This window comes from Benincasa hispida, chromosome 5, assembly GCF_027475165.1.
Source record: "Benincasa hispida cultivar pf3 chromosome 5, pf3_genome.v1.1, whole genome shotgun sequence".
Lineage (NCBI taxonomy): Eukaryota > Viridiplantae > Streptophyta > Magnoliopsida > Cucurbitales > Cucurbitaceae > Benincasa > Benincasa hispida.
In genome coordinates, this window is record NC_143482.1 from 29,153,921 (window position 1) to 29,171,805 (window position 17,885).

Consider the following 17,885-nt stretch of genomic DNA (forward strand, 5'->3'; position numbering starts at 1 on the left):
TTGAGTAAATGCTTATAAAATAACACTTATTTTATTAATAACAATATGTTTATACAGAGTTTACAAACTACGAGATTAGGAGATTTGGGACACTATTCCCAATATCTAATAGGATGGTCTCTAGCCAATCCTTGGCCCATTCTGCAAAGAAAAAGTATACAGTCTTAGTCTAACTACATCATTCACAATTCCATTAATCTTAACATTTCCACAAATCTCAAGAAAAGATCTAAGGTGCTTATGAGGATCTTCAGGGGGACGTCCTCAGCAATCTCTCTAACCATTTGAATCAATCTTGATTTTAGCTCAAAGTTATTTGCATTGATTGGTGCCTCCATAATTTCAAGTTGAGCAATAGGAGAAATGTTTGGAAGTAATCCCTAATTGCGTTCTCTCATTCCTCGACCATCTCTTCTTCTACTTTTTTTTTATTATTATTCCTAAGATTTCTCCTCAAAGTACGTTCAATCTCTGGGTCAAGAGGTAAAAGAGGGGTGTCTTATCACAGGTTATGCACTAGAGAAAACACCAAACAAGATTAGAACAAAAATAACCCATAGTCTTAAATATCTCAAACTCTTAAAATATTAAACAAAAACCGTTATTTTAATCCCCGAAAATGACACCAAAAACTTGATGTGAATATTTCGTGTTCCACAAGCAAGTGTACGTGGTCAAATGGCCACATAGTTCAGCACGTAAAATCTATGTGTTAAAACTTGACTGTGCATTTGTGTTTCCATTGCCAATTTATTTCACTATTTTGCACAACATCCAAAATCATCTCATTTTATGCTTCTCACCATTGGTTTGCCCTGTTACTATTGTTTAAAGCAAAATTAAATTGTATCTAGTCCCGTAAAATATGATACTTGGAATACTCTCAAGTCATTACTTATTTAGAGTATATGCTTGCACTAATACCACTCTTATTTACATCTCTCACACATACATACATATTTGGTCAATCAAGCTTGGAACAAGTTTGAGCCTTTGATTCTTACCAGCCCAACCCAATGATGAGGTTGATTACTGTATAGGTGGGTTGGTTGAACTGACGCATCGATTTGGTTTGGTTTAGATTGAACTATAACAAAAAACCTTAAACGAATAATTCCGTTAAATTTGGTTTTTTCACTCTTACTTCAAAAATTATTTTTTATGAAAATAGTTAAATAATAAAAATAATATTGCATGAAAAAATACGTAGGCTTATAAATAACAAAAAGCTTTTAAAAAACCTACAATAAACCGGCAAAAACTAAATTAAAATAAGACATTTAAAAAATGTAAGAAGGCAGGTAAAGGATCTAAAATAGGACATTTAAAAAACATAACTAAAATTGAAAAGAGGATGAAAAGCGTAGTAATTACTATTAAGAAAATTTTCATGGACAGAAAAAATATTAAACTATTTATAAAAATAATAAAAAAACACTAATAAACTTCTATCAACATTTCTCAAGTAGTATCAAGGATAGATTTCTATCAATTTCTATCATTGATAGACACTGATAGACTTCTATCAACTCCTATCAACTTCTACTAAAAAATATTAAAGTTTGCTATTTATGTAAAAAGTTTTTCTTATTTTTTTATTTTTGAAAATCTCCTTAACTATTATTCATTCATTAATTTATTACTATTTTTATATTTTGGAAAATTATCCTTTCTTAATTTGGTATACAAATATTCCCAATATCTTTTTAGAAAATATATATATATATACATATATTCATGATATCAATGCTGAAATTAAAAGATTCCATTTAATAACCATTTTATTTTTTTATTTTTAAAAATTAAACTTCTAAATTTTACTCACTCCTAATTTTCTATTTTCTTTGTCTACATTCTACCAATATTTTCAAAAATAAAACCAAATTTTAAAAACTACGAAAACCATTTTATCTTATCTATAAACATTCATTCCACCAGTATTTTTCAATTTGTTATCTATCATTTACCAATATTTTCAAAAGTCAAGCCAAAATTTAAAAACTAAGATCTCATTTGACTACCATTATATTTTTTTTTAAAAAAAAATTAAATCTCCACACATTACTCTCATCTCTAAATTTCTTCCTTCACAATAGTTCAAAAATTAAGTCAAAATTTGAAAACTAAAAGAGAAGAGCTTTTAAAAACATGTTTTTATTTTTATAATTAAAAAAAATATTCTTATAAATTAAAAAAAATTCAACCATTGTATCTAAACAAGGTAAGAAATAGAGAGATAAACTTAAATTTCAAAAGAAAAAATGGTTAGAGAACTTGACCTTATTTATTTATTTTTAGATAAAATTAAAGCTCCCTAAAACTTAAAAATTTAAAACTTTATGAAGCAAAATAAACAAAAGCCTAAAAGCATGACATTTATATTACAACAATAGTAATGCTTCTTACACTTGATCTGCAAAATACTCTGCAAATAACCAATTACATTCAAAGATTCAAAACACTTTAAAAAAAAATGATACAACTCACAACTATAGCATCACAGGAAGTCCTAAAACATTTTGTGTAGATGCATACAACTCATGACCTCAAAGCCAACAAAACATCACTGACAAATAAAAGCTGTTCATACTAAGCCCAACTATTCCAAATACTAGTTTGGCATTAAAAAAAAAAAACCTCTAAGAACCCTATATATTATATTATTTTGTATATTTTTTTTCTTTTTTAAAAAAGGAAAAGGCATTTCAAACTTACAACTTCAAGAATTCTCATTTGACAATATAAACAAATCTTCAAAATCAAGAACCAACCAAACTTCACTTAACATATGACACAAGATGAAAGTAAAAGAAGATTGTTGATTTGGTATCAGATCTTTTCTTCAGAAGCATTTCCGGTGAACAATAGCCGGACCCGACTCGTCGTATTCAGTTTTCGTTATCCACATCTGCATCATTCATTATAATTGTAAGCAGGTGCAATATATCTACTAATTGTTTTATTTGTAAATATTAGGCTCGTTTGTATTTCCTCTCAATTTCTTGAGATGGTTTGCATATTTCTGAAGTAAAAGAGTTTGAATTCTTAGTAAAATTTTCCAAAAAGAAAAAAACAAAAAAAAGAATTGGTAAAAACATTGGTAAAGAGTGGACAAGAAAACAAGAAATTTAGAGGGGTCGACTGTTTATAGGCTTAATTTTCAAAAATTAGAACCCAAAAATCAAATGGTTAGCATAATTGTCTCTCTTCAAAATACTCTAAAACAAAATAATATATACCCAAAGGAGTAACCATGAAAGTAGTGATCATTAAAGTTACCTGTTGGAAGGTACTGAGGGATGCTAGGATGGATCCTCCAATCCAAACACTGTACTTCCTTTCAGGAGGAGCAACAACCTTGATCTTCATGCTGCTGGGAGCAAGAGCAGTGATTTCTTTGCTCATCCGATCAGCAATGCCAGGGAACATCGTCGTACCACCACTGAGGACGATGTTACCATACAAGTCCTTCCTGATATCAACATCGCACTTCATGATGGAGTTGTATGTGGTTTCATGGATTCCAGGAGATTCCATGCCGATCAGGGATGGCTGGAAAAGTACTTCTGGGCAACGGAATCTCTCAGCTCCAATTGTAATCACCTGCCCATCGGGTAGTTCATAGCTTTTCTCAATGGCTGAACTAGTCCTGGCCGTCTCCAGTTCTTGCTCATAATCAAGGGCCACATATGCAAGCTTCTCCTTCACATCACGGACAATTTCTCGCTCTGCCGTTGTTGTGAACATGTAACCTCTTTCGGTAAGAATTTTCATCAAAGCATCAGTCAAGTCACGACCGGCAAGGTCGAGACGTAGGATTGCATGAGGGAGTGAAAAACCCTCGTATATAGGCACAGTGTGGCTCACCCCATCACCAGAATCCAACACAATACCTGGCACAATTTTGAAAGTACTGTAAGAAAATAACACGATGGTATTACGCAACTGCATTTCAGCCTCAATCGAAGAACTACCCCGATATCCTTTTGCAGGGAACAAAACTTTCATAATACAAAATATGTTCTTTTCAAAAGGGTGTAAGAAAGATTGTTAGACAAAATCATTGAATAACCATCTCATCTTCTTAAAACCAAAGATGACTCCAATCCCATAATTCAGATACCAGCAATTTGATTAAATATTTCAATCTCAAAAGGGAATATGTTGGAATCAATATACTATGTATTTTCAATGTCATATACATTTACTATCCCAAAATTCATCCAAACGAACCTGTTGTCCGACCACTGGCATAGAGAGATAAAACGGCCTGGATTGCGACATACATGGCAGGTACGTCGAAGGTTTCAAACATGATCTGAGTCATCTTCTCCCTGTTTGCCTTTGGGTTGAGTGGTGCTTCAGTAAGAAGTATCGGATGCTCTTCAGGAGCAACACGAAGCTCATTGTAGAAGGTGTGATGCCAAATTTTTTCCATGTCATCCCAGTTGCTTACAATCCCATGCTCAATTGGGTATTTCAATGTAAGAATACCCCTTTTTGACTGAGCTTCATCACCAACATAGGCATCCTTCTGGCCCATTCCAACCATCACACCAGTATGACGTGGTCTGCCAACGATACTAGGAAACACAGCCCTTGGAGCATCGTCACCAGCAAATCCAGCCTGCAATGTTCAAGAAAGGCAGTAGAGATGGGCATTATCACAACAGCTCTACATACATATCAGTTATCATTAACACTAAAATTAGTTGACAGCTTTAAAACAATTCTGAAATCAAAAAGCTCAAATACTTTGATTTGAAAAAGAAATTCCAGCTTATTTCAATTATGATTTTTACAGGCGAAATATATAATTTAGTCCCCTAATGTTTATGTCAATAATTTTATTTCATCCCCATTCCTTTTCGAATTTGAACTTTATATTATATTTCTCAATTAAGACTATGTTTGGATAAATATCGATATAAGAAATTAAAAATGGTATTGATTTATGATGCTGTATATTGTTTGTACATCAACACTTCAATAAGTTAAATTTCTATAGTGCAAGCACTTACAGGTCAGATATTTTACTACATGATTGGTCATATGAAGTGAGTAAGATTTCAATTTCATGGTTCAGTGTGTTTATTAATTCATAGTACATTATAGACTCAATGAATAAAGTGTAATTTGATGCTAACATCATCATTTTGTTAATCTCTTTGATTGAAAAAAGAAACAATAATTGAAAAAAGACTTCAAATATTAAGGATTAGATTATACATCTAGCCCATCTTATATATTTGCCGTGAACTTGGAATAAATTTTTCAAATTTGATATTCCCCATTATAACGCATGATACTATGTGAACTTGTGTTTTGACCAAATTTATCAAACTTAATGCCAAATTAAAAAATTAAATTCCTATCTAATTCATTACAAAAAAAAAAGAACCAAAACAAATTCTGAAGAACAAACATGTATTCGGCACAAACCTTGACCATTCCAGTTCCATTATCACAGACAAGAGGTTGAATATCTTCGCCATCTGCCATCTTTCAAACTTCACCCTAAATTGATACAACACAAACCAAAGATCACCATGAACAAAAAAACTACATGATCTAAGCTTTTGAAGAAAGAAACAGATTATGAATAATCAAAACAGGTAATCTATCAATCATATCAAGCCCAAATCCACCAAAAAACACACGATTCAAAATATCATGGTCAAAAGAGAAATCACAAAATGAAACAGAGTCAACAATCGATTCAGATAAAGACAAAGGAAACTATCATGCAAAAATTGAAAAAGAGAGGAACAAACAAAGCGATAGAAAGATGATCAGATTCGATTAGGAAACAAGTACCCAATAAAGAGGAAAAGTGCAGCAAAATGATCAGAAAATCGGATGATCAAACAAGAAAAACTGAATTCAACATGCAAAAGTAAAAGTAATCATAAGAAAAGCAGAAACCCAGATGGAAAAACTGTAAAATCAAGGCAGCAGAGACACATACCTTGATAGAAAATACAGAAACAGAGCGAAAATGAAAGAAGAAGCAGAGAAAGAGAAAGGGTTTTTGAGAAAATGGAAAATAGAAAATAGGGTAGAAGACAGAGGTTTATAAAGGAGAAAGAAAAGGGAAATGCAAATGCAAATGAGACCCAAATACGAAAAATCCCATTTGAAGAGAAAGAGAGAGAGAGAGGGAGGAAAATTCCAAATTCCAAATTCCAAATTGGAAAGAGCCGACCATGGCTTGGCTTCAAAAATATTCAAAGAGTGTGGTCAGAAGAATGGAAAAAAGGGGGAAAAGAAGAGAGAAGCAGAAGAGTTGAAATCAACACATCAGCATGGGCGGCTCTAAAGGCAAAGCAAGGACGGTGCCAATTTTGGATGCCAGCTGCCGCCCCTCATGTCCCTACTCATTTCTGAGTTGGCTCTTCCCTACTTTTTCTAACCAAACTTATTCACATCATGTTCTTTTGCTGATATTCACATCTATTTATCAATTTTATTCTTACTACTTATATATATGTAGAGAGGTTGAATTATGTTGGTGCACTTTTCCCACCCACTTCTCTAATTTAAATGTTGGAGTTGACTTGTGCAAGAGTACTCGTATCGGTATGGTTTCGATCTGAATATACTTTAATGTGTCAGTTATTTGAATATTTTACTCTGGTAAGTACAAAGAAAATTCTTTATCCCTTGAGTTTGTTGATTGTGCTATTTATAAGGTCCTTTATTTGACACCAATTTGGAGATATATGCAATATCAACATTGTTAAGATAGGTATAGTCCTCAAGATTGCAAAATCATCTTGGTCATTTCCTATTTGTTGATATTCTACAAACTCAACTGGTCAACTAGGAACCGAGGGTTTGACTTTCCCTTTTGGTATGTGTGGACCCCTATGGAGGTCTTTGTTCTCCTTCAAACCTGGGCCATGAGTGAGATTTGTTGCTAGGAGTAATCCTCAACAAATTATAAGTAAATTCACTACATTTTTGAAATTGTATCTATTATGTCGCTAAATTTTTAAACATCTCCAATATATCCCTCAACTCTTAACTTTGTATTAATTATTGGTTTCTAAATTTTAAAGATTGTCAAATAGGTTTAGTTTTGTATTAAGTAGATCTCCGATATTAAAAATTCTAAGAAATTAATTAACCTAATTGTATATAAAATTGAATTTATGATTAATGGAATCTATACTATTGTTTTTTATTTATATCTACTAGCTTGTGAAATTTAAAATAAGATGAAGAAGTCAAGTATATGTTAAATACAAAATTGAAAATATAAACATATATTAGATACAAAATTAAATACTTTAAAATTTATTGGACACTTTAATGTTTATGTATTATACATAGAGATAAAAATTTAAAATTCATGAACAAAGTTTGTAATTTAACCTTATAAATATGATTGTTTGTCTTACAATTTTATAAAATTAAAAGTATTATATAGGTGAATAGTTGAATCTTTCCACCTATATGAAAGATTATTAATACCTTAAAATTCTTTAGTTCCAAAAATGGATGCAAGTTAAAATTATCAAAATACCCCCACACACACACGCATACTTCTGCATAAAGAACAAAACTTCATAGGTTTAATTATAAATATGTGAATGTGATTTGGTAGATAAGTGTGAGAGAGCAATGGAGAGGATTTAGTTAAAAAGTCAACACCTATTGGCATCTATAATAGATAAAGTACCATTAGTGAGCAAAGAAGCAAAAAGAAGCAAAACCAATAATCTTTGTAGATAATTTTAATATTAGTAATCTTAGCTACTCACTTGTAAGCATGTATTTTTCTACTAATGATCATCATTTAAAATTTAACAACTATTTATTTAGTTATTTATTTACATATTAAAAAAACTCTCTTCACTTTCTTCTATATTTTGTATCTAATGGTAAAAAAATATAGTGGTAGACGATAGTAAATTCGTATTGATTGATGAGAAGGTAAATATTATTCATCTTATAAAGAATCAAATCTCTACGTTATGAAATGAATCATTATTAGATGTTTTGCTAAATGTGTGAAAGAATTAGAGAAAAAAAGATGAAACCAAAAAAGTCAATCTATTGAAAAGTAGAGTAGCATTATTAGTTTCAAAGAAGCAAAGATGATTGGGAACTAAAGTAACACTAATAATGATAGCATATATCTATTGTGACTTTGATAATATATAATCACATAAAATGTTTAAGTGAATATCATTTTTATGGCCATAATAAAAGCATCAACTGAATCTATAAGTGAGAGCATCTGAGTAGGAATGACATATATGTGAAATAAAGCGTATGATATTGTTATTCCTAGTTGAAGTCTACTAGTGGGTCATCCTTTTGTGTCAATTTCAAAAACAAATAGGAAAACACAATGATAAAAAGAGAGACTAAATCAAGCTTACAAACTAACAAGACTTAGGGGCAAGAAAAGTTGAAAGAGAATTATCATTGATGAACATTTATGTTATCAATAAAGCTTTTTTAAAAAAAAAAAAATACAAAAAACTAAAATTACTAGTTTGAAGTCTTTAAACTTTGATTTTTGTCAATTTGATTTCTAAACTTTTAAAAGTGTTGAGTAGGTTTCTAAACTTTAAATTTTATATCTAATAGATTTCTAAATTTGTAATTTGTATCTTATAGGTCCATAAAAGAAAGTAAAACTTTTAAAATCAATTGATTTACTAGATATGAAAGAAGGGCTATTTGACATACAACGTAACAAGTTATACACAATGTTACAACAATCTCAAGAACATATAAGCTAAAAATAATAATAATAAAATGATAGAACATAACATAAGGTTTGGTAACCCAATTTGGTACAATACCAACTACGTCTGGGAGTAGTGTACCCTAGGAAAGATATTTTCACTAATGAACAGTTATATGTAGAAAATATTGTACTTATATGTGAATGCAAAGCTTCTACAATGACACAAGGACAGTTTAACTTAGTGAATAATTACTTAGGCCCTCCGTAAGTATGAGACTTTCTCTCTATGACAACTTCAATCTTTCCACTTTCAAATGACGATCACTTCACTTGATATGCTTAGGCTCCTTCTAAGTGTGAGCATCTCTTCTCATGTAAATGTCGACGGTTCAATATGATCAAAATTGACAAACTCAAGATCGGTAGAACTTCTTGCTTCACACGGATTGACACCAATGTTATTTTCTTTGGACCACATACGTCTTTTTCAAAAGTTGTAGCCCTAAAACAAATAATACATAGCCTTAAATATGCACGACAAAAGGAAACAATAAAACTATTATCATAACTAGCCAAGCCCCAAGGAAGGAAAGGATCATTAAGGTGGTGTTTGGCTCACCAACATTAGATGAGTTGAGTTGGTTAATATACCAACTCAATGTTTGGCCCACCAACTTTAAATATTGGTGGAATTGAATTGGTATATTTTACCAACTCACGTTTAACTCTCTCTTCTTCCAATGTTTTCAATGGTTCCACCCATCGACTATCACTATCATACCCCAAGAACTAACTCTGGCTCCGATAACCACATCTAATGAAAACTCCGGCGAATAGCTCCAAACTCCGACAACCATCTTCGGTGCCGACGAACAACTCCAGTAGCTCCTAAGAATATATAAAACCACAAACTTTTTCAGAGAAGGAAAGGATTTTCGAAAAGAAACTGTACTGTGTGTAACAATCTATAGAATAACATGTGGGATAAGATGAAGAACAACGTTACCAATAATCACATGAAACACACTATAAAATATATTCACACCATAGCACTAACTAATAAGATGTAAATTTAAATTTTATGTCTAACAAAACCATAAATAATTTTATTTTTGTATCTAGCGGATCCCTAAATTTGAGAATTTCTATTTGTGCTTCAAAAGCTTGTTTGGTTTTTAAAATTGAACTTGAGTTAAAGAAAAGTAATAAACAATCTTAATGTTAAATAGTAATATATATATATATATATATATCCATTCGGTCTATAGTATCCAAATTTAAGCAGCCTTGGCTTTCGTATGAAATTTTGAAAGAAACAATCAAATTCATTATACAAGATTGTAGCTATCAAATTTCAGCGTATGAATTGAGTGGGGTAATTAAAAATTAGAAAATGATGTTGATATTAGTATTGTTTTTAGTGTATGAATACAAGTTGCAATTTGTTTAATTCAATAATAATTATCATAGTCCAACATCAATAATAATAAGAAGAAATATATATGAATTGAAAATTTGTATAATTAGGATCATTTTATAACCAACTGATTTTTCTCTGTTTTTTAGTTTTAGACTAATAACAATAATTGTCAATAGTCCTACCAAATGGTTGTTTATTAAGAAAAACATTATAGACTAATTAAACTGCGCCAACCATTGATAATTCTTCTTACTATTAGATTATGTTTCTTTATATATATATATATATATATATATATATATACATACTTTCTTGCTGGTGCCAAATTTTACACAGCTTGGATATATAAAAATAATAACAAATTAACCTAAAAAACTATAAACTACTTGTTAAGTTTTGTTTTGAATATTGATGAAAATTACAAAATAAATAGATAAATAAGTAAAATATTGAAAATGAAAAAAGAGCTTCCAAAAATTTTTTTTTTTTAAAAAAATAAATATTAAGACTCCAGTTTGATTAGGGTTTTGTTTTAAATGTTTTTGAAATTTATGCTAGTTTTCTCTTACTTCTACAATTATGGTTTCCATCTTTCTTTTAAAAAACTTGAATTTTTAGTCAAATTCTAATAATAATATATATATAGTAAAATTACGTCCAAATTTAATAATTACTTTTTTAAAAAAATTAAACTTATAAGCAGTAGTATTATGAGATGTGAATATGTTAAAAAAAAATCAAGAAAAAGAATGCCCTTAACAGCATGATATACAATGGACTACGATATTTATTATTAATAATAATAATTGTACAATAATTTAAATATTAATATACTACAATTATCACTATAACTTTACGAATATTTTTTCTATTGTATCTATAATTAATTTTCTGACCATTATTTTATAACATTTATATCATTTAATTTTTTTTCTATTAGTTCTCATTACTCAAGCTAGTCTTAGAACTTGGACTTTTTTTTAAAAAATATGATTGATACGAACAATAGATCAACGATATATATGTATTTTTGGAAAAAATAATATAAATACCCTACAAAACAAAGAAAATTAAACATTAGTGTAATATCAAACTACTAAATACTCCGGCACTTAAATTAATATTGGTGGTGTGAGTAACTTGACAATAGAGAATAGTATGAAATTTTTGTCTTACGTCTGAGAAATGATCTACATACATTATTGCGCTCTTTATCATTCTTCAGCTTATTGAGTTATTGCTCAAACAGTTACAGTACTAACACTACTTAATCTCATCAATGCTTAAGTACGTCGTCCATTAAACTTTTGACGGTATCCCCTTAGATTGTGCTTTATGGCCTATTTAGATCGCAGATATTGTTTTATGGATATGAATATTAAATATTTGAAATTTAAATGTCTAGGTTTTAAATATCTGAGATAATTAACATATGTGTTTAGATATGCAAGAGAATTAAATGTATGGAATTTAAATTTATGTGTTTGATTCACCAATTTTGTGTATAGAAACCAAAATAAAACAATTACTTAATTAGATGTAAAAGAACCTTTAATGTAATCATAAATTAAATTTGGTATTTTTAATATATTGTTATGTTATATTATTGAATCATTTAAAATAAAAATAAATAAATATTTTTATAGTAAATATTAATAAACATAATTTAATTATTTTATTTAATTTAAAAATAATTATAAATATAAGTTAATTAGAATATTAACGATTGATTATAAAATTTTAAATTAAATAGTTTAAGATAACGTATTATTTAAAATTTATTAAGTCTAAATAGTATATTTATATTTAAGTAATTAATAAAATTAATAGTAATGACTAATTGATATTCCTTTGGCTATATTTTTAATATTGATCTCTCAGACATAAAAATATCACCATTATGCAGGATATTAAAAAACTCATATCATATGAGTTTTGAAATTCACTAAACAATAATATCATCGATTTTAAAAGAATGAAATTCTGTGAAACAAATAAGGATTTTAAATGTTTGTCTGCAATCCATGAGAAAACTTGTGAAACGACTCTTCAGAATTTTGACCACTCATCACTTAAGCTCAACTACTCACTTGTACTAGTAAAGGTTCAGAGGTCCTCTAATATGGAATGGAAGGGTTCTCATTGGGTCCTACAGAAGTTGTCCGTGGTCTTAAAAAGTTTCCATGAGACTATTAGGTCATCCATTATTAGTTCTGTAAAGGTCATCCATAGGTATTCGTAGGTCTTCCATGCATTTGTAGAGGTTGTTCATGGATCTAGGTCTCCCATGGGACCACCAAATCATCTATGGATCATGAGAAATTGTCTACGAAAGGTCCACCAAGGTCCTCCACGAGATTGTTAAATCCTTGATGGCATTTTGGCAATTCACCTGGATCAACCTTCTAGGCAATGATTTTGTATCCGATAAATCTACCCATAACAGTTTCTCTGCTCTTGGTCGCCGCTCGAGAGTTTCCTTTGGAGAGATTCTATCATGGGAATCGGTGTTTGGAGAATAACATTGAAGTTTGGGGAATTTTAGCTGAACTTCCAATGTAGATAGTGTCGAAGCACTCTTGTAAGTTCCTAGATATCTTTGAAGGCATTGCCCTTGCCAGAGTTTTCATAGAGGAATGCTTGAAAGTGGTACTATCACCCAACAATTTTAGTGCCACAACAATTTTCTCTCCATGCCAGCCAATTCTTTGTTTAGAGTGTCTCAACGCTACCTTTCCTCAAGCCAAAAAGAGACATGTTTTCAAAAGTCAAAATTCAATTTTGGTTAGATTATCATGTTTTTTCTATGTTTTCTTTCTTCCCAAATCCAACTTTAGGCCAAGCTTGAAATTTATTTTCACGTTTTCCACAGAAATCTTGAGAAAATCTTTGTAGTCTTTGTGGATATCAAATTTTCTCTCTATTCCTTTGACATTTGTTTTCCCATCTTGAGGTAAATTTTCATGCCTTCTTTCCATTGTTCATGTCTTAGTTCCGATACTTCATCAACCTATCAATTAGAGATGCATTTCCATCCAACTTCCAAAGCTCTCAATGTTGTTCCCAAAGTCTCAACATTCTCAAAGGTTTTTCTTTGAAGGTGTCTTTCTCCAACTGAATTTGGGGGCACAATTGGAGAGAAAAATAGCCCTTGTTCAGTTCTACATGATTTTGAAGGCTAGAGAGTCATTCTTGCGAGCCAAGGAAGGAATTTAAGACTCAGAATTACATACTTCACGTTACATAGGGGTGTGACGCACATCTTTCAAGAAATTTCTCTTCTATTTTTTTTTCCCTTTCTTTTTTGTAGGTTTTTTTTTTCCTGGATCTGTATGGATTTTAAGTTTAATACTAAAATTCTGTGTTTTAGAGATTTATTCAATATTTTTGGAAGTTGTTGTTTTTAGATATTTCAGAGATTTTTTATTTTTTTTCTTTTAGGAAATCAAGCTTCACTTTTTATGCTGTAAATTAGGAATTACTAAGATTGTTTCATTATATATTATATGTATATTTTATTTCTATATAGATTTAGATTGATTGCTTGATCTATCTCTTTGATTAAGAATTCTTTTTTATAAATGTGAGGGTTTTCTCACCATTCAATAACAAGACATTTCATTCCTTCATACATAGTTTCATGGTATCAGAGACTTAGGATTTTTTTAGCTTTTCGTCGGAACCCTAGTTGTCGTCGTCGAAACCCAAGTTGTCGTCGCTGGAACCCTAATCACCATCATCGAATCTATCTGATTCCATAGACAAAGCCTCACAAGAACCCTAGCCGTTGTCGCTGGTCAAGTTCCTCCTTACGTTCTCACAGATATCTCACTCGTTGGTCAACATAGCAAGTCAACATCATATTATTGTTCTTATGTAGGGAAAACTGTATTCAAAGGTGAGTTTTTCTTCTCTGCAATTTATTTTGACGCTTAACTTGTAATTGAATTATGAATGTTAATTTTTTTTGTTCTGTGTTATAAAATTCTAAAACAAAACTGAAAGTAACACGATTACGTGCTTCCGCTGCGAGATTCGATCCCTCCATCTGAAACCTGTATTTGAGCTGTAGGCATGGGTTTGAGTAATCTGATTTTTTTTCCTATTTTTTGATGATTGTTTTATGAACTGTATAACCTCTAGTGTATCTTACATTCATTTTTATGATAATTTTGAAAGATAAATTTAATCTATTTATTTTAAAATGAAATTTATATTAGCTTTATCTTTTGTAATCCTAAATTGATTTATTTGTTTCATTAATTTTCATGACAATAATGTATGAATAACAATGATTTATTTATTTTCAAATAAAAAAATAGTTTTTAGTAACAAAGTAAAAAAAAAAAGCTTTGAAATTAAGTTCTATAACAAGTTCAATTTGCTTTAAAATTTCTATTTTTTCTTCTTTTAAATAAAAAATTTATCTTTTTAGAACATACATTTATAACCAAAATAGTTTTAAATCCGTAAATTATCTCTTTTTTCTTGTAGTGTTGAAATGAATTTTACCTTTGAGGTTTCCATTTAATAGCACGATGACCAGTCTGTTGCCGACAGTTATGAAGATCGGTCGCTGATGATGAAGACAGTTAACGATCATCTGTAGTTAAAACAATCAATCATTAACTGACAAAATGGCCTATTCGCCTCGATCAAGATGATTGCCCACCGATGATGAAGACGGTCAACGGTTGCCGACTGTCACGACAATCAGTAGTCAAGGGCCATGACATTTGGTTGTTAATCGTTGATGACATGCAGAAATGCATGTCATCTTAGGCCTTTTACTTAGAATTATGAAGGTTGTTAGGCAGAAATTGTGTCGGTCATACTAGGAATTCACGAGAATATGAGTTTGCGTCGATCAACATGTCGAATCTGAGCTAACCCATTACTTTGCATTAATTATGCGTTCAATGTTCTATTTTTGTAACCAATGTAGGAAATGGACGCAAACGCGGAAACCGGACCATCTCATAGACGATCGCATGCGGAGAAACACTCTATTGCAAAGGCAAACACATCGATCAACGCATGGATGTTGCGGTAATCAGCCGTATGCGTCCATTGCATGGGAGTTGCGCTCGTCAAGCGATTGCGGTCATCATGTAGAGTTGTGGTGTTAAGCGAATGCGGCCATTGAATGATTGCAGCTACGCGACAACGCATTCTAATGGGATCAACGCAAGGTTGGTGGAATGAATCCATCGACGCATCTACCTCGAGAAAATCAAAAGCTGATGCTGACATTTCACCTACCGTGCCGTTGGTGGCAGAGGTTCAAAGAGGACCGATGCGCCGTACGTCAGACTCAGAGCAGTCCAATTAATGTTGTTGGCAATCCAAACGCTATAAATAGAAGCCGATGAGCAAAATTTCAAGTCATTCGGGGGACAATCCTTATGAACCGGGGACTTTTCCCGCGATCCAGACAAATTGCGTGAGAAGATGGCTGAAAGTTCTTCATCTACTTCATCCATTCTAAGTGACGACCGGAGCCTTTGATCGGAGCTAGATCTCGAGAGAGTCAGCTTCTCCACCCATCCATGGCACCATCGGCAGCCTTGACGCACATCCGCTGGAAGCAAAGTTTTGCTTCCAACCGGTCATTTCTTTTTTCCTTTCTTTTCCTAAAGTGTATTGTATGACATTTTGAATTAAGAAATTAATACAATTTGTTTTTCAATGCATTTCTCTATTCCTTCGACTTCATCTCCATCTTCTTGCTCAACATCTTTACTTTCATTGCAACACTTAGTGGGAGTGCTTGGGTATTGCATACTTAGTCATGTGGATTAGGAATATGAAGCATGAAGCAACCCACCGAGAGGTGTGCGTTGCATGAGTATGTGAGTAATCTTATTTGCTTAGTGTGAAGCTGCTGCAATGCCTGTCTATAGGCTAACGCATTGCTTGTCTATGAGTGAAGTTAACAGCAATCAACTGCCCGAGAGGGTAAGTGGTTGGACGCATTAAGCAAGGTATGCATTGTTCACTAGGGATAGTAACAATCTTAGGTTAGTGAAGTTTATGCGATTGTCTTGTATTATGTATGCTTCATTCGTCCATTAGGGATACTCGAGAGGGTAGTCTAAGGACAAGATCTAGGCTTGGGGAGGTCAGGTCAGAATCTAGGCTCGAGAGAGCCAGATTAGAACTCATAATACAAGAGATAGGCGCTTAGGAATGAGCACTATTTGTTATTAATGCATCACATGCATCTTAGAGATAGGATACGATTGTATGCGATCACCTTGCTTTCATGCATTTTGCATCATCGCATAGGACAAGAGTAAAGACTTAGAAATAAGCTCTATGGACACTTTGCATTCAATACATGCGTCCTAGAATTAGGAGCACCACATTTCCATTGGAAAATGACTTGTCGTGTATGGTTGTAACATGATCGCATAGTCTGACGCTGACTAAGGTTGCCTTTTTTATCACTCTTAATGGTTGCAATGAAATCATCTCTTCATTTTATCTATTTTCCCACACATTTATTTCATGTCAAGGTTTGTCGCATCTCTACCTTTCATGCATATTCTCATTGCGTTGTTTGTTAGATAGGAGTAGGAGTAGGATTAACGTAGCAACATCCCCTCTATTCTTTTATTCAACCGCCGCATGCACATCACCACAAACATATAGTTACAAGTCCCTGTGTTCAAATACATTTGTTGTCGTAAGAAAACTTGTGGCAGGACGCATGGTCATCACATACATTTGTTGGCGCATTTTCATTCCAACGCATGACCATCGACACATGACTATCAATGCATATCTTAGGAACATGCATCGCATACCGCGTCCACGAGATTTTGGTTGTCAAGTAAAATTGACTTCCAATCCTCGCACACCAACGTCACTACGGTCGATTGTTAATAGTCACGAAGATAGGTCGTTAACGGCCACAACAGTTGATCGTTAACGATCACAATGGTCGATCATTAACAGTAACAACTACTGATCACAACAATCGATCGTTGGTGATCAAGATGGTTGCCCGCCGACGGTGACAGTCAATGCGATCAATCATTGACGATCAAGGCAATTGGCCATTGATGGCCAATCATGAAATCAGCCGATGTTTGTTGTCGAGGTAGGAAATGAAGAAATTTTTTTTCTCAAACATATGGCATTCATTAAGAAACATATTCCAAACCCATGGATTTCGGTAATTTTATTCTAAGTGCCCAACTTGGAGTAAAATTTTGCTGGTCAATTTAATATTTCCTAATCCTATATTTCAATTAAAAGTTGCTTTGCAGGGACCACCATAAGTGTGTACCATTTGAATAGTAAGCCCTTATGGCTCGAATGAACTTGTGAGATAGACAAATCTTTTATTTTTCTTTTCCTTTGATATAACTTCCCCTTGAATTCTCTCCTTGTGAATTTAAAGGCAAGCACCCTTTCTCTTCTGCAGTCCCTTTTGAGTGGAACAACTTTCCTACTCTCATGTACTTTTGCACATAGGTTAGCAACTCAACATAGGTAGTGGTAGCTTTCTCACTAAGTGACCATAAGAATCCTCATCTTGGAGCTCCTCTATTATAGCACTTAAGGTTGCTTTATTAGTATAGCCTCCAATCTAGGGTGTGTTTGGTTTAACTTTTCAATTGTCTAATTTTGAAAATAAGTCATTTTGAAAAGAAATGAAGTATTTGACAACTACTCAAAATAGCTTTTGAAACACTTTCGTAGTGTATTTTAAACATCTTCTATCAAACGAGTTTAAATAAAAATGACATTTTT

At 32.0% G+C, this 17,885-nt stretch overlaps 1 protein-coding gene across 1 annotated transcript; it reads right to left on the reverse strand.

Moving 5' to 3' along the window:
• Positions 1-2,350: 2,350 nt before the first annotated feature.
• On the reverse strand, positions 2,351-6,450 carry LOC120077935 (actin-7-like). Its single transcript, XM_039032055.2, has 5 exons — positions 5,969-6,450; positions 5,443-5,517; positions 4,234-4,627; positions 3,280-3,893; positions 2,351-2,908 (listed from the first exon to the last, which is right to left on the reverse strand). Exons 2-5 carry the CDS (start codon positions 5,500-5,502, stop codon positions 2,843-2,845), a joined length of 1,134 nt encoding a protein of 377 aa, XP_038887983.1. The 5' UTR covers positions 5,503-5,517; positions 5,969-6,450; the 3' UTR covers positions 2,351-2,842.
• Between the last annotated feature and the right edge of the window lie 11,435 nt (positions 6,451-17,885).

Coding starts and splice junctions, on each gene's coding strand:
- LOC120077935 (XM_039032055.2), bottom strand. CDS start 5,502: ATGGCAGATGGCGAAGATATTCAACCTCTTGTCTGTGATAATGGAACT. Junction 3,894..4,233: donor TGCCAGTGGTCGGACAACAG/GTTCGTTTGGAT, acceptor AAATTGTGCCAG/GTATTGTGTTGGATTCTGGT. Junction 2,909..3,279: donor CCCTCAGTACCTTCCAACAG/GTAACTTTAATG, acceptor TGAATGATGCAG/ATGTGGATAACGAAAACTGA.